Source organism: Micropterus salmoides, unplaced genomic scaffold (assembly GCF_014851395.1).
Source record: "Micropterus salmoides isolate LMB-PRFRI ecotype aquatic unplaced genomic scaffold, ASM1485139v1 Ms_hic_scaffold_5, whole genome shotgun sequence".
Lineage (NCBI taxonomy): Eukaryota > Metazoa > Chordata > Actinopteri > Centrarchiformes > Centrarchidae > Micropterus > Micropterus salmoides.
Window position 1 is genome coordinate 23,990,733 of NW_024044237.1, and position 21,521 is coordinate 24,012,253.

At 41.8% G+C, this 21,521-nt stretch overlaps 1 protein-coding gene across 2 annotated transcripts in view; it reads left to right on the forward strand.

Annotated features, from left to right (window-relative positions):
- Positions 1-2,619: 2,619 nt before the first annotated feature.
- Positions 2,620-21,521, forward strand: part of pcdh19 (protocadherin 19) — a 53,465-nt gene continuing 34,563 nt past the window's right edge. The window contains exons 1-2 of one of the 2 annotated variants that reach the window (XM_038699415.1): positions 2,620-5,887; positions 8,458-8,803. In XM_038699415.1, coding sequence (XP_038555343.1) covers positions 3,741-5,887; positions 8,458-8,803 — 2,493 coding nt within the window. In that variant the 5' untranslated portion in view covers positions 2,620-3,740. The remainder of the gene's footprint in view (positions 5,888-8,457; positions 8,804-21,521) is intronic. The other variant, XM_038699416.1, reaches the window with a different exon arrangement.

Genomic DNA, 21,521 nt, shown 5'->3' on the forward strand with positions numbered 1-21,521 from the left:
TGTACTGATCAGTACTTTAATTGACATTGTGACCAGTGAGAACTTGTACCTGTTCAGCTTACTGTCAAGCAGGCAATGCAAGCCTCTGTAACATCATTTCAGACTGAAATACCAAATCTACTATGCACTATGTTGTACATGCAGCCATCAGAAAGCCCAGAGGAAAAGAAAGTCCCCTGCCACCGCCTATGGTTGTTTAACTCGCCGACATTAAGAATTTAGGAGCTTAAAGATTCTTCTGGCACTCTCCTTATGCGCCTGCAACATGTCTCGAAAAGTGTTATGGAAGAGCAAACAAGTTGCTTTGTTGGTACTTGCTTGTTTGTCAAGATGCAACTGCATTATGCAAGAGAAGATAAAATATTTTCACTTCAAGAATATCACATCCGAGGCATTTAACAGTGATTCTTTTAGGCGATAGTGTGGCCTCATCTTTGTATTTTACAACATTATTATTCAGAGAAGGCGGTGAGAGATTCTAAATGTTTAAGGAGAATTATTTCCTTTGTTCTTGTAACCTGTAAGACATAGTAACTAGTCTTCATATACATATATTCTGAATTATTTAAAAAGCTTTATGTCAGCAATGTCCATACCCTAAAATAGGCCCAGTGAAGCTGCTAATAAAGAGTGTTCATTAGACTGACAGTGTTTTAAGTTTTTGTAATAAATAAAACAGAAATAAATATGGTAACTGATATGAGCACATTACACAACAATGACCTTAGTCTCCTTCTTATACACAGTTCAATCACTCTTTATTGATTAACAATGATTAGATATGGCTCAGAACTAATTCATCTCTTGGACAGCATATTAATTGTGGTCAAACTGCCGACTTCTCTTCCGATATAAGAGGAAATTGATTTGCCAGTGTATTTCACTGTTATTCTTGTGGCACGCTCTTGTTTTTCGTTGGGGTGAAACAGTCTGGGGGTGAAATGGACGGGCTGGAATCACAGAATCGAGCAGAGGCTGCGGACGCTAGGTGTCACCCTTGTGACTTTGAAATCGGCCTGCCCTCCACAGGATGTGATGGCGGCTGAGTGCGCTGGTGAGAAGCAGACAGGCTGGCTGCACGGGAGGAGGGTGTGTGTGTGTGTGTGTGTGTGTGTGTGTGTGTGTGTGTGTGTGTGTGTGTGTGTGTGTGTGTGTGTGTGTGTGTGTGTGGGACCGGCTGTGTACGGGTGGGTGATGAGAGTCTGCAATATGTGCAGCCAGGGCTACTTGAGGAACTTTATATTTACCCCTTTTAGTGACAGAGTAGTTTTCATACTTCTGCCGTGGCTGATGCGTGTCTGACGTGAATTGTTCACATCATAAGGAACCTCAATATGATGTCGACCTAAGTTACACGGAGACAAGGGAGAAGGGGCACACTGGATAATAGCTAATAATTGATTTGTTGTTCCTTTTCTTATGATGATTAGCGACAAACTTGAGGTCATAGTCCACCCACCTCATTATTAACCTTTATAAATATGGACTTTGCAGCTGACATACACAAACGATTTAATTACAGTGAAGGTAATGTATTGTTTTTCAACGGATGAAGCTATTTTCTCTATTATTATACTCACTCCGTCATAGGCTGACGTCTACTGGTGACGTGTCATCCAAAGGTATTTCATCGGGTATTGAGCTGTTAGGTAGGTATGAAACATTCTATGAACTCAAACCAATTTTTGACCAGCACGTGGTCTTGACAATTTAAAGAATATATGATATTTAACTCTGTGTGTCCCAGCCGGTTTCGTGAAGTCTAATTGATGAGGGGCTCAAGGGCAATATTTAATCGGGAAACCTTTAGGATTTTTATTTTCCTGACGTCCAAGAAAAAACGTGTGGTATGATGTATTGATTTAGCCATGGTAATATTTCCTCCCAGCATGCCGCTTCATGGAAGCCATCATGCTTGTTCGTTATTGGAAATTGCCTCACCATGGTACCTGGTGTTGCATTAGTTCAGACACGTCAGGATATATGCTAAATGATGTAACATAATGTGTACAGTTGCAGCGGCTTTATAGATCAACAATGCACTTGACTTTTACAGTATGCAGTTGAAGGTAGCGGAACATGCCATTTGGTTCTACAGTGATGCTATCTGCTTTGGCACAGATGTTATCAAACTTTGACATGTCACTGTGGATCAAACAGATCCACAGATAAACATCCAGCACCCCCATTGACAAAAATCTGTGTTGTGAAATATGACTTGTTCAAAAATGCCCACTGGCGCCTTTACCAGAGGAGAAAACAAGGGCAAATCGGTGAAAAGTTATCCTTAGCCTTCCTCTGTTTCACTGCTGGGGAAGATTAGTCTGTTACTGTTTTTCTTTTTTTCCTGTAGCACCAGTGGAACCCTCTCAAAGACCCCCATGGGTCCCCAGACCCCACATTTAGGAAACGTCGCTCTGACGACCATCTAATTCGTAGCTTCGTGTTTCAACTTGTACGCTGTAATTGCCCGTTGAGTTGTCCATCTGCAGGGGAACAGGTAGTTGGCCGTGTTTCATTGCTGTACTTTGCCCCACCCACCAGCAGCTCCAGCCCTCCTGTGTAACCCCTGATTGGCTGAGGGGATTGCGGGTCCTGAGACTGAGCGCTCGGCTCGAAGCTGCGCGTCCGCCAGTGTGCACCAGTCAAGCGAGAGGAGCGCTCGTTGGAGTCAACTAGGCAGCCTACTGGCAGCGAGTGGCGAATTATTTTTTTTCTGCCTCAGCCAGGCTGGATATAGGCTACTGTGCTTCTACTTTGCTGCAGCCCAACATGAAATGCGTTTTGTACATACAGTAGGCTCTTGCATCGTTTCCTCCCACTGGCTTTTGGCTACATTTTCATCGGATTTTTTGCGTTGCATGGACTCATTGTCGGGATATGTGCAGCCTTTTCCAAGTGAGATACGAGGAAATTAATTAGTAAGAAAAAGCTTCAAGACTTGCAGACGGGATGAAAGACTAGATCTGCTGGAAATAAAAAAAGGTAATCGGGACTTCAGTGATGTGATGAGACACTCCTGCAATTGCACCCGTGTTCGTTAAGCAAAGATATCCGGACTTAAGCTGTTGAATAATTTTGTGACTGCAGATCGTTTTAGCTTTTTTGTCATCAGCTGAAAGCCTATAGCTGCCGACCGAAAAGGAAATTTTATCACTGCTTGTAAAATATCCCACAAAGCAAGATGTGTATCCAAAAGGCGACTTAAATATGTGCTGGCATCAGGGCGGAGAATTTAACACAGACTTTTGAACCCCATTACTTCTACACGGAAGATTAGAAAATTTGCGGACTTGCTCACAGGAATTTTCATTTTGTGTCTATGAAGTGCGAACATTTGTCCTCCTTTCAGTCCACTTTAAAATGGACAGTTCAACATATGAGTCACGTGTAAGAGTAGTTTACCACTTGATAAGAGCTGCACGGATTTACACGGCTAAATCACTGTTGTGAGAAGATTCAGCATGTTTTCACAGCTCTGTCTGCCCCAATGTTTCGTCCGCTGCAGTAGACCGGAGGATGTGCACTGCCTGAGAAGAGTAAAATAGGTTTAGGCACTTGTTACAATTATAGCTTTCACACCATGATATAATTTGCATACACAAGAGCTATTCGTCACCCAAACACTTTTCTGGACACTTTGAAATGATTCATTTGGAACATTTTCCCTGTTTTCTCTGACGTGCATTCTTGTGCGTAATAATCAAGGTCTTTAAGCAGAGAAAAACTCAACAGGTACAATGCAAACCAAGGAGATGGAATTAATACAATTCATTGCTCTGTTCGTCTTATTTTGGGTCGGGTCTGAGGCTGTCATCAACCTCAAGTATGGAATAAACGAGGAGATGAAGCCCGGGTCAGTGATTGGAAATGTGACAAAGGACGCACTAAAGCAAGGATTTCAGATTGCACCGCAGCCCCCGTACTTAAGGGTTATTTCCAATTCCGAACCACGATGGGTGGAACTCAGTCCAGCCGGAATCCTTACAACCCAAATGAAAATAGACCGGGATGTAGTTTGTCGACAGAATCCAAAGTGCATTATTTCCCTGGAAGTGATGTCAAACTCTATGGAGATCTGTGTCATCAAAGTTGAAATTGAGGATTTGAACGATAACGCACCCAGATTCCCAACGAGCCACATTGACATTGAAATTTCTGAAAATGCCTCCCCTGGTACCAGGTTTCCCCTAGAGGGGGCAAGCGACCCGGACTCGGGGATCTTTGGAGTGCAGTCATATTCTATCACTCCAAATGAGCTTTTTGGACTAGAAATAAAGACCAGAGGGGATGGTTCCAAAATTGCCGAGCTTGTTGTGCAAAAATCGTTAGACAGGGAGACCCAGTCCCACTATTCATATGAAATCAGCGCAGAAGATGGAGGAGACCCTCCTAAAATAGGCGCGGTCCAGTTAAATATCAAGGTAATTGATTCCAATGACAACAACCCTGTTTTTGACGAGCCTGTGTATACAGTTAATGTTATGGAGAATTCCCCCATCAATACATTAGTCATAGACTTGAATGCAACGGATCCTGACGAGGGCACTAATGGAGAGGTTGTGTACTCGTTCAACAGTTACGTCACCGAAAAAACGAGGGATGCCTTCAAAATTGACCCCAGAACCGGGATCATCACTGTCAACGGTGTTTTGGATTATGAAACAACGCAAATATACGAGATCGACGTCCAGGCCAAAGATTTAGGTCCCAACTCTATCCCAGCTCACTGCAAAGTCACAGTGAATGTGATGGACACGAACGATAACCCACCTGTCATAAGTTTACTCTCACTGAACACAGAGATGGTGGAAGTCAGTGAAAACGCGCAGCGTGGATATGTCATTGCTCTAGTGAGGGTGTCAGATAAGGATTCTGGGGCAAACGGCAAAGTGCAGTGCAGGCTGCAGGGCAATGTTCCGTTCAGACTTCAAGAGTATGAAAGCTTCTCCACTATACTTGTTGATGGCAGGCTGGACAGAGAGCAAAAGGACACATACAACTTGACTATCCAAGCGGAAGACAGTGGCATCCCTCCTTTACGCGCCACAAAATCTTTAGTAGTCAAAGTCACAGATGAAAATGATAACCCTCCCCACTTCGTTAAACCACACTATCAAGAGATGGTGATGGAGAACAATCTCCCTGGTTCATGTCTGCTAGCAGTATCAGCAGAAGACCCGGACCTGGGGATGAATGGCACAGTTTCTTACTCCATAGTCCCCGGTGAGATTAAGCACATGGATGTAAACACATATGTCAGTATAAACCCATCAGGCCGCATTTACTCCATGAGATCATTCGACCATGAATACACCAGGACTTTTGATTTCAAAGTTTTGGCCAGAGACAATGGCAATCCCTCTTTATCAAGTAACGCCACGGTGCGTATTGTTGTCTTGGATGTCAATGACAACACACCTGTAATGACAAACCCTCCACTGGTTAACGGCACAGCGGAGGTGTCCATCCCAAGAAACGCTGGGGTGGGTTACATGGTGACCCAAGTTAAAGCAGACGACTACGACGAGGGGGAGAATGGGCGGCTGACCTACACCATCTCAGAGGGCGACAGAGCTTTTTTTGAAATCGACCAGGTTAACGGAGAGGTGCGCTCCACTAGGATGTTTGGAGAAAATGCCAAATCCACCTACGAGATCACAGTGGTGGCGAGGGATCACGGTAAGCCCTCCCTGTCCGCCTCGGCCTACATCGTGGTGTACCTCTCCCCAGACCTGAACGCGCAGGAGCCTATTGGACCCGTCAACCTGTCCCTCATCTTCATCATCGCTCTGGGCTCCATCGCAGCCATCCTTTTTGTCACCATGATTTTTGTGGCGGTCAAGTGCAAGAGGGATAACAAGGAGATCCGGACATACAACTGCAGGTACTGACTAAATGCCGTGTGTGTGTGTGTGTGTGTGTGTGTGTGTGTGTGTGTGTGTTTGCGCGCGCGCCCGTGCGTGTGTCCGCAACCGTGCCTGAAGCTGTGAGTTGTCAGTGCATTGCTTTTGTTATGCAGCATGTAGAGGCCCGAATGTGAGTGCTGCAGAGTTTCCTTTTTCCACAGCTGAAACTGAGGTAAACGATAAACCCGGGTGCATTAAATCAGACACACTCTGGTGAGACCCACTGCTCCGTGTTAAGGAAACGCGATTGATTGATAGATTTAATCTATCCATTGCAGCCAATTGACTCATAAATATGACGATTCAACTGTCATGTTCAATTTGAGGGAATGTTGCCGGACAATTAACGCCCCACTGGTTCAATAGCAGTCCCAGACATTTATTACTTAACGTCCACCATGGCTGATTGGCTATTATCAGCTTAATCTAGTGTGATTATAGACAGTCCTCTAGGATCAGTCAGATGTACCTCTGATTTCTTCTGCACCAAGGAATATTTGGAACAACAACAAAATTAAATAAAACAAAAGTCTAAAATCTAAAAAGTGTATTTTGAAATCATGTAAGTCACATCACAGTCATTAACTATTTACCCAGTTTCCTGGAAAGGAGCAGATTATTATTTTCCGGACCTTGGATATTGAACATTCTGTTTTGTTCATCAATCTGATCATCAGCTCTGGCTTTGATTTCCCGGTGCCACATACCACTATAAATTTACATATAGATTGGATTTGAGAATTTAACCTGAAGCTATTATCATATTTTGCTCCAAACTAAATTTTGTTAATTTGACATTAGCTTAGGCCATTTTCAAGCATGTGGTCATGAAAACATATTCTAAAACTCCCCAAATATTGCTCTTGATTTTTTTCTCAATACACACTGATTAAGAATTGTGTTTTTTTTATTCTTATGTAATGTTTGGTTGAAATGATTCCCCCTTTTAAACATTTTGTGAATTGCAGAGCTTTGATTTTTAGAATACATTCTTGTTCTCTAGTAGCTCTACTTAAAAACCTGAGTACTGTACTTTCAATTGTGACCTAACCTTTACATTGTTGACAGGAAGAGTCCACATATCATCTCATCATAGTAGACATATAATAATAAAAACACGACTCTAAATATGTTTTGTTCAAGCCTGATTTGATATAGGATACTGTTGTGTTGATATCTTGATCACAACAGGTATTTTATGTAAAATCATATTTTCAGTGTTAGTTATACGTTTTAGTTCAGAGAAGACAAATGACAGACAACAACAAATTCCAAATTCCAAACTGCTCTCGGTACATTCCTCTCCTAGTGGTAGCAACTCTCCCTGCTGGGTGCTTTAATCAGCGCTGATGTGCACTGTTTTTCAGTCACCACCTCGAATATGAGGAGCAGTTATCTCCAATTTATTGCTTGTCCTCTGTCAGTCTGTTTGACTCTGAAGATTTCCCCTCCCAGATTTCAATTTTGGCACAGAGTAGAGAGACAACATGTTAAAATGATAAATGAAAAAGAGATGGTGTATTTTCTACCCTTGCAGCTGCCCATTTTCCTTTCTCTGAATCAAGGGGGCACAGAATGGGGGAGGGAGCTGTTTTCAAGATGCAATCTAAAAGAAAAATGAAAAAGACAAACTACAGTGGTGTTTCTTAACCAGTGTGATTTTAGAAGCGACAGAGGATTATTGCTGCATTTTAGTGAGGATCAGAGGCCAGTGGGGGCTAGCATAGCAGAGATGTTCAAGACAAGGCAAGAAGCAGGAACAGAGACAGAAACAGATATTACAATTTCATGGGTAATTATAATTTTGTTGGGGGCTTTAACGGATAATAAACCATTATGCTTTGTACCATAGGTTGAAAATGGCCTCTTCCAGAGTTTGAAGTAATGCAGATGGTAAAAGACATCACATATTATATGGAATATGTCTAGTGAAGTTTGTAGTCAGCACTAGTACACAGCATCTGTTCTCAATGTGGAAAACTGCAAGGCTGTGTGAAGAATGGATATTTCCCCCCAGTCTGAGGATCCTTTGATAAAACATGGCTGTGTTGCTCATTTGCTCTTATTAAAGTCAAAATACTCAGTTCAAGTTTGCAGCAGCCACTGAGAGCAGCTAAATGAATTTGAATCTGCAGTTCTCCTGCACTCCATGTTGCTAGTGGGCTCGCTTGATAATGAAAGAAAAAATGGAATTAGTGTGGGTTGTGTGCTTTGAATATGATTGCATATACCGGTAGTGCTGCTCAGTACCATTGTGTTCTTTTGCTTTGGTTTTGCTTCTGTGGTTTTGGCATGTTTGCATATTGTCTGCCTGTTTGTGACATGTCAATTATTGTGCATGCAAATGCAAACAAACAAGGGACAACAGCTCCATTGCAGGCCGGGAGTGGGGAGTCACTTAAGTGTGCTGTTCCACCTCTGGACAAGGGCAATGAGTGCTGTCTAGCACCCTTGGTCAAACAGCGCCTAGCTAGCATGGCGGGCGAGTTTTTTGACCGTGTGGACAGGGGAGGGGAAGGCAGAACACTGCTTTATTGAGTCTGTTCAGTTTCTTCTACTTGCGCAGGGTGGCGGAGTACTCATATGGCAACCAGAAGAAGTCCAGCAAGAAGAAGAAGCTGAGCAAGAACGACATCCGACTGGTGCCACGTGACGTCGAGGAGACAGACAAGATGAATGTGGTGAGTTGCTCATCTCTCACCTCCTCGCTCAACTACTTCGACTACCACCAGCAGAGCCTGCCGCTGGGCTGCAGGCGCTCCGAGAGCACCTTCCTCAACGTGGAGAACCAGAACTCACGCAATGCAGCTCCCAACCATGGCTATCAGCACCCGTTCACTGGGCAGGGCCACCAGCAGCCAGACCTCATCATCAACGGCATGCCACTGCCAGAGGTGAGATACAATCCACTGTGCTCTGTCCTAAATCCTTGGCTGGGCTGCTTCGGGTGTTAGGGGTTGAGGAATAGGGGATGTTCGGTTTTAAAATTGGGTACCATGACTAAACGTGAGGTTTCAGTTGCAGTTGAAAAAACAGTCTATAGGTCTCTTTGATCATGATGAATCTTAAGAATGAGATGTCAAAATTAAATGTACCACCTTTCCACACATCTAAAGGTGTAGAGATATTTAGCATTCCATCCCAGAGATTATAGTGTCAGTGAAATGTCAGTCTGTTACTGATGGAAAGCTGAGCGATCTCAAAATGGCACATGTGACGTTATGTCAGTCGATCTGAGTGAAATCCTTCAATGCATTTTAAGGAGCCGAGACACTGAAGCTGACCTGTGACTGAGAGCCTCTCGTACACAACTTGTTTTCTTTTTATGTTGTATTTGTGTGTGCTGAGCTACTGCAAAAAGAACAGGAGTTTGAGCACATGCCAGATGTATTGACCCGGCTAATCAACTCCACATGTCATTTCAGGTGCTAGCAGAAAGAATAATCATTGCTTAAATGCTTTATCTGTGTGTCATCCATTTGGCTGCAGTGTTACCGCATGGCCGCTCTGCACAACCAGCCATTGAATTACCCTGACATACCATGCATGGCTCCAGCAGAGTAGTGAAGGTCTGACTTGAAAGGCTATTCAGGCTGACAGAGTGTATGCCGACCAGCTGATCTTTAGTTTATAGATTTTAGTATGTATGAACTGGTCTATTGGATTCTTTTGGGCAACCTCTTTCTTTCCTTTCATGACCCACTTCTCCTTGGTCCCACGGGAGAAAGGGGCATTTGTGTCTGTGTGAGAGAGAAAATCGTGTGTTTGTGTGTTTATATAAGAATGTGTGTCATGCTCACTCCTGTAGACAGCAGCAAATAAGCTCCAGCTCCACGTACACACACATACACAAACACACTTGTAATTGATGACTCCAATCTCCGTTTGACATTCAGTGAGAAGAAGGTAGGGTGTGGGCCTGGGAGTGGGGGTCTTAAAACAAGAAACACAAGATGGATATTGATGTATTGACTGGATGATCCAGAGAGATCCAGGCACCGATGGATCCTGAGGGGTCAATGAGACCTACTTACAGGCATGCTGATTTATAGGGCTTGTCTGAGCTGCTTCTGACTGAGTGTGCATCTGTGTGTATGTGGATAACACAGGTGGAAAAAATGAGGAATGTTGTAGTGGGTTGTCCTGTGGTTTTATCCGGTCAGTGGAGGCAGAGGTGGGGGATTCAGCAGGTACATGCAGTGACCCGTTTGCTGTGATTGTATTTTCTGGTGGGTATAGCTATGCAGGTCAACGAGACGCTTTTCTCAGCCAAAAAAAATATTGTAGGTCTGGCGACACAAAGAAATCAACCAACGTTGTACAAAGCTCCAGCAGCATCCTGTCTCTGTGGCTTAACCATCCAATAAAAGCACATTTGCCGCAGGATTAGGAGAGCCTTTATTTGTTTCAGCTAATGAAAAAGTGGAGAGGGAGACAAATAGGATCGAAGATTGATTTTGATGATTCCATATGCAAAGCCTAGAGTTGTCTTGATAGAGCTGTGTGAGAGCAGATAGAGAGATAAGAAGGGAAGTGAGCGAGGGTGAATGAGTCTTAGTGCCAGGTGTCTGAGCCCCGACCATGTTTTCTCATTTTCTTAGAGGCACTTGATTGGCTTGACGGAGGCTGGGCCTGTTTAGCATGCAGATTCCATTGCTCTCCGCCTTGCACATCATGTTGACAAACATCTCTTTGACCCAGCCTTTGCATATTTTCCCTGGACTGAGGAAAGAGAATGTGTGTGTGATTTGAAAAAGTAACTGAGAAATAGCGGTAACCTTAGTGCAAAACAAGTGTCATTGTTTTCTTTCCTCCCCATTGTGACATTTGCAACAGGCAGAAGCTCTACAGTATGTACAAATATTGCTCTTAAATTTTTTAATGTTTTCAGTATAATTACAAAGCCATTTATAGCACAAATAAACAGTGAAAACAGTGAAATGACTGATAATTGCTTTGTTACAATGAGCAAGCTTGGGCTTGAAACCACTTGACTCTACAAGTCCTCAACCCATATCCCATTGACTGGCTAGGATACACGAGTGGCTGCACTGTTGTGATTACTAAGGCTGCTTTGTCCCAAAAATTGTTTTCATCCTGAGGGCAACCTCATAATTATCCATGATTCATTTATCCCTGGCGGAAGAGCTTTTTGTTTTTACACTAGGGCACATTGATGTCTCTGTGTTTGTTTATTTTCCAAGCATGTAGATTAGAACGGTCATAGCCATCAGAATGTGGACACAAGGTCAGATTAGGTTTGCTAATGGAGGTAAAGAGGACACAGGCTCGTGTCTATTTGTAAATGATGTTTTTGATCGATGCTAAGTTGTCCTTCATTGTTACTTTATGTGGGGCAGTCAGCATCCTGCTTATGTCAGAGCAGCTAGAGTCAAGCTTTTCCTGCTTCAGACAAAGCATGCTGGCACACACACACACGTACACACACAAACACAGCAGACTTGGCCAAGATAACAGTGACAGGTCTCCCCATAGGCCTCGTACCTGCAATTGCATTGTGTATATTGTATTCTCCCTTGTGAGAATGTGTACCAGTATATACCTCCCTGAACATCGCTGTCTATTGTTTTGAAAAGCATCAGCTGTGAGATGTTTGTTAGACCTGCCTGTGCTAGCACTAATATGAATGCTCACAGGAGAATAGAGCTGTCTTCCATGGCTTAATTATAGTGAATCACTTGGTGGTGGAGACAATTATACAGTAAAGGAATGGCCTTTGGCTAGAATGTGTTTTTGAATTTGTAATGTGTACTAAGGCTTCTCACACCTGTGATTCCAGATAATGAGTATAGTAGTAAAATAAGTTATCTTACTTTATTGATTAGTCTTATTAAGGTAAGAGATGGCAAATTTGTCTTTTACGCAGGTGAGAAATCAATCAGAAAAAGGTGATAAATTAATTCAACAAAAGGGGGCTGGATTTTGCACTACGTGGTGTCAGCTGTATAGTGTTTGGGGGAGATGGCGCTTCACAAGTTGAATTGATTGATAATCGATGCGGTCATCCTCCAGATGCTCTCTGCACTATTTCCTTAAAGAAACTGTGGCTACATAAGTCTCAGTGAAACTGTAGTGTAGTGTATGCCACAGTGCCAGTTTAATATTCTGACAAAAGAGAAATGGATCTCCATTTTGTGTTTGTTCGTTCAGTTCTCACAGTCAATCAAGGGACCCTAAATGAGAAAATGAAAACTGAAACAAAACAACAAACAACTGAGACAAGGTATCTCAGTGCACCAGTCTTGCTGTTTTTCCCTGTTAGTAAGGAAGACGTTTTGATATTGATGTAGGAGAGACAACAGGGAGTGGTTCCACTGAGGCTTCACATCCCTCGCTATCACTTCACATCAGGACAATATACATAGGAGCATTCAGACGTGTCATATTGAGCATGCAAAGTAGATGTCATGCTGTCAGCGCATACTACACATCTGTTGAAACTGCCAATCTCCCCCCACACACGTACTCATGAATACACACGCACACAATATTTCTTATGGAGTGTCACATTTATTTGAAATATTGGCTGTGACATTATCATTTACATCATTATGACCGACTCAGAACTCTCAGAGAAGGAGAAATGAGAAGCATAATCCAACATATTCGATAATCAAAACAAAACTATGATTCTTTATTTAAATTACTCTTATAATGTTGTTTTGATAATGTCATCATTTCCTGGTGTTAAAGATAAGCTTGGCTATACATGTTACTACTAAGAATTCCTTAATAGTTACTATCATTTTTATTTGTTTGTTTGTTTGTTTATAGGACAGCTTTAGTGTTGATGTAAGTGGAAATAAATGTTAAAATAAATACGATCTCTGTCCACACCAGCGTTTTAGCTGCGTATCAGAGTTGATCTCCGTCTAGTGGCCATTCACGTACACTGGGCATGCGCATGCCGGTGTAAACATGAAGCAGATGGTCTCTTTCTTCCGTAGCTAAAGAAGATACAGCACTAAAGACGAAGAACCGCACCAGATATTTTTTTGTCATGGACCAATAACGAGCTGGAACGGTTTCTGAATGTAACACTTGAGTCTAAAGTGACTGTGGCAACGGAAAACAGACTGGGAGTTGTCGCAAAATAAATACGGCGACATCCACAATAACTTACAAGTGTAGGCTATAAGTGTTACTTCCACGGTAAAAAATATTTTAATAAAAATAAAAAACTAAGTGGAAGTAAAACTTTGTCTCATCTTTTGTCAGCTCTCATGGTGTTGCTGAATGCACACATTAATGCAACAGGAGATCCTCACTGGAACTTCTTTCAAAATGTTAGAGTTAATTGCCTGATTTTAGTTTTGCGGTATCTGAGTTTCACCTTTATTATTCACAGTAGTCAGTGCCATTTGGAAGTCAATAAGAGTGTAACATTTTAATTGACAAGCTAATTTTAAAAATGTCCCCTGTCATGGATCAGGACAAACATTAGAATAACATAAATGAAAGAAACCAAAAAATAAAATCACTCTGTCCTTTAAACATACAGGTTCAATGGCAGTTCAAACCAGTCCTTATTTACTCCCATGGGACAAGATCCCCACTTTAGATTAAAAGTTTACATTTTTTGTAAATTTAATGATAGAGTAATCCCTTTAATCATTCTAATTGCAGTATACAGTCCAAGAAGCTAAATGGCATTTAGCCAATGTCTTGTCAAAAAGCTTAATGGGAAAAAACAGCCAGATACTCTAATGATACAGACCCTATCCAACTCTGAACAGTTTGCCAATCATGGTTGAAAAGAAACAACCGATATTGTGCAATGAGGGAAGGGATACATAACTGCTTGATCTTAAAAGTCAGTGTTTTTGTATTTATTTGGACGTGTTGAAAGAGTGGGAGGTGTATGTTGCATTCTTTAAAGTCTCCTCCTTTCAAAGGATTTAAGAAAGAATCGTTTCATCTCGAGAAGCTCCCAATGCGCACTGATTGAGTGGCAGATGAACCTGTTAATTATTTAGAGAGGTTATTTGTAAGGCAGAGACTTCAGAAATGCTCTGCTTTTCAAGTGTCAGTGTTTATAAGGTGAAATAAAGCCTTGTCTGTCAGAAATAAATTAACAGTGTGACAGTGATGTACTCAGTGCCCTCTTATTGCATTCCTCAGCCGGCTCCTCCCATCGCGTCTAACACACATATCTAGTGAAGCTGTAGGGTGATTTTGTGACATTACTCAACAAGATGGTTTTCACTTTATGCACAACCAGAGCTAGTTTTACACTTGGTTGGGTTTTTATAGCCTTGACCCCAACCCGCAACACCCCATCACTGCATGTCATTCTCGATGGTGCAGAGGTACAATGAAATGACATAACAACCCCAGGCAGCCAGTCAGAAGCATCCAGGCCCGCCGGGTTGCCACCCTCTCGTTGGGATCAGAGCATCCAGCCAAAGAGCTTAAGAGTCAAAACACATGAATGATGACATCTGATGTACACATGTCACTGTATGTGAATGGTGAGGAGTATACGGAGAGAGGAATACTGTAGAGAAACGGCAAGGCCTTGAAAAAGAAGGAGAAACAGAAAGGAAAAGTGGAGGGAAGAGAGATCTATTTATAGAATGCCAAGGATTTTACTCAACCTGTATAGCTACTGCCTGATACATTTTTCTCTGTAAAATGTGGTGTTAGGATGAGGAAGAGATTTTATTGCACAAACCTCCAGAAAGCAATAATGTCGTTCTTCTATTGTTAGATGCTTTTTCCGTAGAAAAAAATAGATTATTTCAATGTACCTGAAAACATGGAAGATGGTACTGACAAAGGATAGTGGTTTCTTCTTGAGTCTTGAGTTTTGCTCCTCCTTTCCCTTAAAATCTTGACAATACAGGATAAAATCATCAAATGGTTGAACATCTTGATAACATCAGCAAACTATATATGCTACAACAGACATTTTTAAACAGTTTTAAGCATCAGTAGACACACACAAGCACATTAAAATAAAAAAGTAAAATCAGATGCTGCTAATCAGCTTAATCATTCATCCATCTTTTGATATAATATTACTTGGTTCAAGATGATAGCACTGAAGAGAAAACTATTTTTCAAATTACTTTGAAAACTCTATCATGTGGAAAAAATTAACTTTAAACCTATTAAATGTGAAAGGAATTGTGTTTTTGTGAAGCAAAAGATAGGCACATAATGGCATTAGTTATCCAACAGCTTATGTTTAAAGATTTGTACTGGACATGTACCTAAATGCAAAAAGGGGTGTAATGGCATTGGGCTTATAGGTTGATGGGTCCACATGTAAATGAGAGAAGGCTAAATGGAGGAAAGGAAATGGACATACTGATGATGTTTATCGCTGGGGAAAGGGACATCATTACGCACCTTGTTAAGCCCCGCAAGCAATGCTGCGTGGACGTAATTACCCATTTAAATGAGTTTCCCGCAGCATTGTTTTTTTATTTCTCAAATTAAAGTCTTTGGCAAAAATATGCCGCATTCTGTTTTCTTTCATGGAACATAGAGGGAGTTAACACGTGGGAATTTACCATCAAGGAAATGGGTGATCATATACCGTCTCTCACAACTGTTCGTGCAAAGTCTGTGTGCCACACTCCTACAGTTTTTAGTGTGAAGTAAAACTAACAGTTTTAAGGAAAACTAATAAAACCAAACAAGTCTCAGGGAAACATGTGACAAAGGAAGGCTCTAGGAGAATAAAAAAATAACCCTGTCTCTCTCATTAATGCAGAATTTGCTGCCTATGGTTGGAAATGCCTGGAGTTACATTAATATAGGATAGGAAAGGTCAGCTCGCATATTTAAAAAACACAAACCTTGTTATGACTTGTTATGGCCAGAAGTGAAATCTGTTTGCAGTGGAACCTCACAATATTATTTGCTCTATCATATCCAGTGTATTTCAAGAGGAAGGTGCCCACCTTTGTCTGTCTGCTTGGGAAATGTTTACACAGAAGCATTTGTACAATGTGTATTGGCATGCGTTGTAAGACACCATGGACACTCAACATATTTATCCCTCCTTGAAGATAAGAATAACAATGGACTTGCAATCAGTCTTTGGGGGATTTTCTTTTCTTTTCTGATCTGGAACAATAAAACCAGAATCTTTTTCACAGAATAAATAAAGTTAGAAAAACGTAATTACAATTCTCTAGTAATAACCATTATGATTTGAGTGTCCCAAAAACTAATTTCATCCAAATGTGCAGAGAGAAAAGGAATTCATTAAAATTCATGGCTTTCAGGCTTGTAATTTTTTTTCACTGTCCTGTCTTAGTTGAACTGCAGGTTACCAGACTTGTTGCCACATTGTTAAGAGAATTCCCAGGGCTTTTTTCCAAGTGCTGATGCTGGGCTTTTTGAATGACAGGGAAACGGGACGGAGGTGGGGGGATTGGGATGGGGGGGATTGGGGTGGGGGGGGGTGAAAGATAACAATACTTGCTGTGAAAAGAAACTTTTCCAAGCAGCCAGCTCTGACACCAGGGAAGAATGACCTTTCCAAGTGTCCTGTTTTTTGCCTAAAACAAAGAGGGAGCAGGAGGATGTTAGTTAGCATTTCCCCCATCAGATTAAATGTCAACTTCTGCATGCATAATTGTAGAATGGAAAGGAGGAAGACTTGATGTGAACCAATTTGCTGCTGGATAGATGAATCCTAAGATCAGTTATTCACTGCATTGCAGATATTGTCGCGGCACTTTCAGTGTCATGTGCTTACACTTTGCGTTCTTTATTTTTGTTTTATTTGGATCTATATGTCAGCACTGCACCTGACTTTGCAGTCATTGTAATATTGAGTGAAACTTAATTCAGCTGGACAAAAAAATAATTATCCCTTTGTCACATTTCTTTTTAAAGAATTTAAGGAAGGCAGAGCAGACAAAAGGGAGCAAACGTCATTGTATTACACACACAAATGCGGCATTATACCTTTGTTTTGCTTGCTCCAGTGGTGGAGCAGCCTTTCCTGTTTCTCCCCTCCTTTCATTTCAACAAATTCATACAGCGCTTTTGTTTCTAGACATAAACCTGGATGCGCATTAGAGAGCGCATGTATGGGATGTTTGATGAGCGCAGAGGCTGTTGGCAGGCAAGCCACTATAGCAGCAATATCGGCCGCCTCAGAGGCTTGCTGCAGTATGGCTAGAGGAGCAGCAGGGTAGCGTAATTGTGCATTGTTCATCCACAGAACAGAGGCAGAGCATGTAATGAGCTGTAGCATTTTCACCCAGCCAACCTAATGGGCTATGACCGAGTATAGGCCTCTCAGAGCCCTCACATTCCCTCTGCCCTGTGTGGCCAGTGTCTTGGGCCTCTTCTTTTCTTTTCTCCCATTCTTCCCCCTTTCTCTGCCCGATTAACATCAACCATTCCTTCACCCCTCTTATCCCCCTCCTTTATCTCCGCTCCCCTTCCTATTGTGCCCCTGTCTGAGGAGATGGGGGGACCCCTAATGTGTTCAGTGTGTGGCTCCTTTTCTCATTCATGATGTCTGTAAAGCTCTAAGCCGTCAGTCTGATTCAGGCTGACATAAATCAGAATAGCTCATTGATGGAGCGCTGTATGCAGTGTGATTACATTAAAAACTCAAACACAGCATACAAATAAAAGTTCAGGAGGAGAATTTGCTGATGTTAGGTGTAGGGGATTTGTTGTTAGAAGTCGGCTCATTTTTCTATCAAAGGCTGTTTTGCATTTTGATTATCTAGTTTTTTTTAAGCAATTCAGGTGGGCCTGTTTCATCCAGGTTTGTTTTCCTGGGATTAGGGCTTTTCAGAAAGGGCCCAGGCCTATTACTTACTCCCATATCTAGTTTCTAGGGAGGCGGGAAACCATTTCCTTGCTCGAGTGATACCAGGTCAAGTTGGAAAGACAATAATGTGTGCCAGGGAATAGATTAGATATCTACTCTGGGCTGAGCTCGGAGGATGAAAACACTACTAATGATAATAGTTATGATGGCCTTGCAGGGGAATTGATAACAACTTCAACCGCCTCTTTGTGCTCTCTTATGACATCAGAAAACAATATTCAGGGTTCAGTCAGTGTCTGGCTGTAGAGCACAATGGGACGTCTGTTTTGACTCTCCCCTCACGTCCACCGTTTGACATACCACAGCATAGACTGCGAGGTTAATGAACGAAAAGCACTTGGCCTCTGTCAAACTGCTCCAAGTGCAGTACTTTCTCCAGTAACCTCCTTAGTTCAAGATTAGTCTCTTGTACCTGTTCTCTATTTGAGAGCTGCTCCCAGTTCAGTCTTACGGGGAGCTATTGAGAAGAGAAGGTAGAATATCTATACTTGTTAAAGGGAAGATTGCTTATAATCTTTGAGGTTGATTGCTCCGTTAGGGAGCACAGAAGGAAGGTAACAATGGAATTCGAGTGCCTTTTTATCTAGTTCAAGGACTGTCACATCAAAGCAGGCTGTAAGGACATATAGAACACATGCACGTACATGCATACACACATGGGAACTCGAACACACAGTTAAAATACCTGTTAAGAGCCTTTTCTGTGAACCATTTAAGGGATATCAATATGAATCATAAAAACTACAATTAGAAGATATGACATTTGAAAAATGTCAAGTGTTAGATGAGAAGGTTGCTCTGTGATGTGGTTAGCCTAGCTTAGCACAAACACTACAAGCAGGGGGAAACAATTAGGTTCCCAAAATTATTGATTATTCCCTTAAAAGAAGATGTACTATTATTGGTTCAGAATGGAAGTATTACTTTTGAAGGAATAGATATAGTTGGAAAAGACTCCCATAAGAATATTGATACCACTCTGATATCTGCACATTCAATATGAACCTTTCTTGGCCTGGAGAAGTGACTTTTTGGAGTTTCTGCTGGTTGCGTTTTTTGTACACATATTAAACAAACAAGATCTGTTTGCGTATGTTAAAATTCAATGCACTATTCCTTTCATTTGTTTCCTTGAATAAATTGTATATTCCAGGGAAAAAAACAGTCTTTGCTTTGTTTTTCATTTGTCATTATCAGGCCAAAATGTTGTCCATCCTAAATGTTAATGTGTGGCTGCCCCCTTTTTGTTTGTGTGCGATAGGACAGCGGACAAAATACCAAGAGTGGTGAGGGAGTGCAAACATGGGAGTGGTGTTCTGACTTTTCATTTGTTCGCTACCCAGTAATGATTATTTTAGCCTCTAAAGCCCCAGATTTGGCCTTGTTTTGCTGTGGGAAGCAGCATCAGTGGGGACAGAGCAGCCTTGCCCTGGCCGAGGAGCTTGTCTGTGGCTAAGCTGGTTGGCAACAAGAGTCAGGTACACAGCACGGAAGACATTTTGAGTGTAGTCACAGGAGGTCAGCTGGGAAGTGAAAGGGTAAAGGAAGGCAAAATGTTTATTTGAGATCAGGTTTTGCTACTGCTTTACCTACCTTCCTGCGCCTGGTGGTTGAATGAGAGCATTTTCTAATTATAGACCTCCGTCGTTTTCCTTGTTAGTAGCGCTGGTAACAAGCCAGTCGCCAGCTTGCATGAGCAACTGCAGAAAGCTGACTTTTGGTTTAATTTGGAGGACTAGCCATAATCCAGACTAAGACGCTTAAAGCTGAAGCCCCCTCCCTCCCCCCACCACTGTTGGATTACGGGAGTGTCTTTAAAAGGATAAGGACCTGCTTATCACTGCTTCCCTCAACACTTGTTTGGGACTTCACATGTGGGGGAGGACAGTTTATCGTCACCCAATATGGCCAGTGTGGAAATGAGTCATAGAGATTAGGCATCTAACGACTGAGATCAATGATCACAATTTACGTTTTTTTAGACCCCCACTCACAAAGGCATACTGAGCATATGCCTCCGCTCCCACCACAGTGATTTTCATCAAGAAGTTGAGTATAACTGAATAAAGCAGCTAAATCAGATGTCCAGCAGCACTTTATGAGTGCAGTGCTTGTTATCTTTAATCATTTTCACACAGACATTTATTAACTGTTTGACACAACGGCTCCAGCCTCTGTTGCTGAGATAATATGGATTTGGAATATCAGAAATAATTCGTCAGAGATAAACAGATCAAAGCTGCAATACAGAATCCTGCACAGAAACTTTCACAAAATCAAAATAGCAGAAAGCTTGTCTTCTTAAAAATGGATAATTACTAAAATACTTTTCCATTAAAGCATTATACTAATAATTTTTCTAAAGGACTATTTTTTTGTTATGTTTTTTGCTATGTTGTCAGTCCACTGCTTGTCCCAGCCAAGAAATAGTCCGTCACATAACCCTCAGTAATACCACAACAGGTTTTGTACAGATTAAACGAATGAGATATAACATGTTTATTTAGACAGAGGCTAGCTCTTCCCCCAGTTTCAAGTCTTTATGTCTTTAAGCTAACCCAAAACCATGCGCTACCTAGAGTACAGGAAAACATATTCAAAAATCTAAAACAAAACCATCAGTTTTGTTGACAATAAGTACTTAATTTGTCATAGATGGGCTAAAAAATGCAAAACACTAATCTGCTAAGTGGCAATTGCACGGTTCAGGTTATGTAGACAAGATAAGACAACAACCAATGACTACTAGTTTTGGGTTGTTTGTATCATTCACTGCTAATGAAGTGTTGTTATGAGTTGTGGCAGCGGGAGGGGTGGCCATCCCTGTTGCAAAAGGGAATAGAGACCAATCTAACACACATAGGCATATGTGTTGTTTGAGATGCTATATTTGAATGAGAGGCTGTTACTTAACTCATCGGGGTGTGATGGGGGCAAGGTGAGGGAGTGGAGCAAATTCCTGGTGGAATCAGGCTCTGGACCTTGAGCCCTCACCTTAGGAGCAGTCTGGGAGTTACAGAGAGAGCCAAGCCACATGGGGGAGCCTAGAAATAGAAGTACCTTAGTGTGTGTACTTGTTTACCTCTGTGTCAACATTTTTGACTCAGCTCATTAACCTGTGCACTTGGGTGAAGCAACACATCTCTCACTCTCTCTCTTTCTCTCACAATTAATAATGATAACTAAGGGTACGCGTAAACACATTAAACTCGGGCTAATGAACAGATGCAACAACAGGGTGATGGGGCAGCTATCACACCTCAAAGGCGGCGAATCGATTTCAGCTGAAACCAGTTCACAGATACACCCTGTAGCACTTTACTCAAATCTAATCACAGATCCATTTAAACTATGTTAGCTGGGAGAGTACTTGCCATTAAAATGGGTTTTCAATTCCTGTTATTTTGAGAGCATTGGTTAAAAATCAACCAAGTGCAGCCATACATCTTCCATCTCTGAGAGATGGAAAAGGAGAGGAGTCTCCACGTTCAATCTCTCCCCCTTCCTTAGTCGCTTCCCCTCTCTTCCTATTACCCATGCAGCCAGCATCCTCTCTAAATTGTTTTGTATGACCTTTGCTACAGTAGCTCTAATTATTACCATCACACAGGCCCTGTAAGGCACATAGCTAATTATACTGGATTTATCTGAAGGGACATTGGTGCCATTCTTCATAGGCATGTCTTGGCTACCATCAGTGCGGGTGATCTAAACCCAGAAAAAGGTTAATTTGGGTAATACTGTAATAGTAATTAGAGTCAAAATAATTACAAACAGAGTTG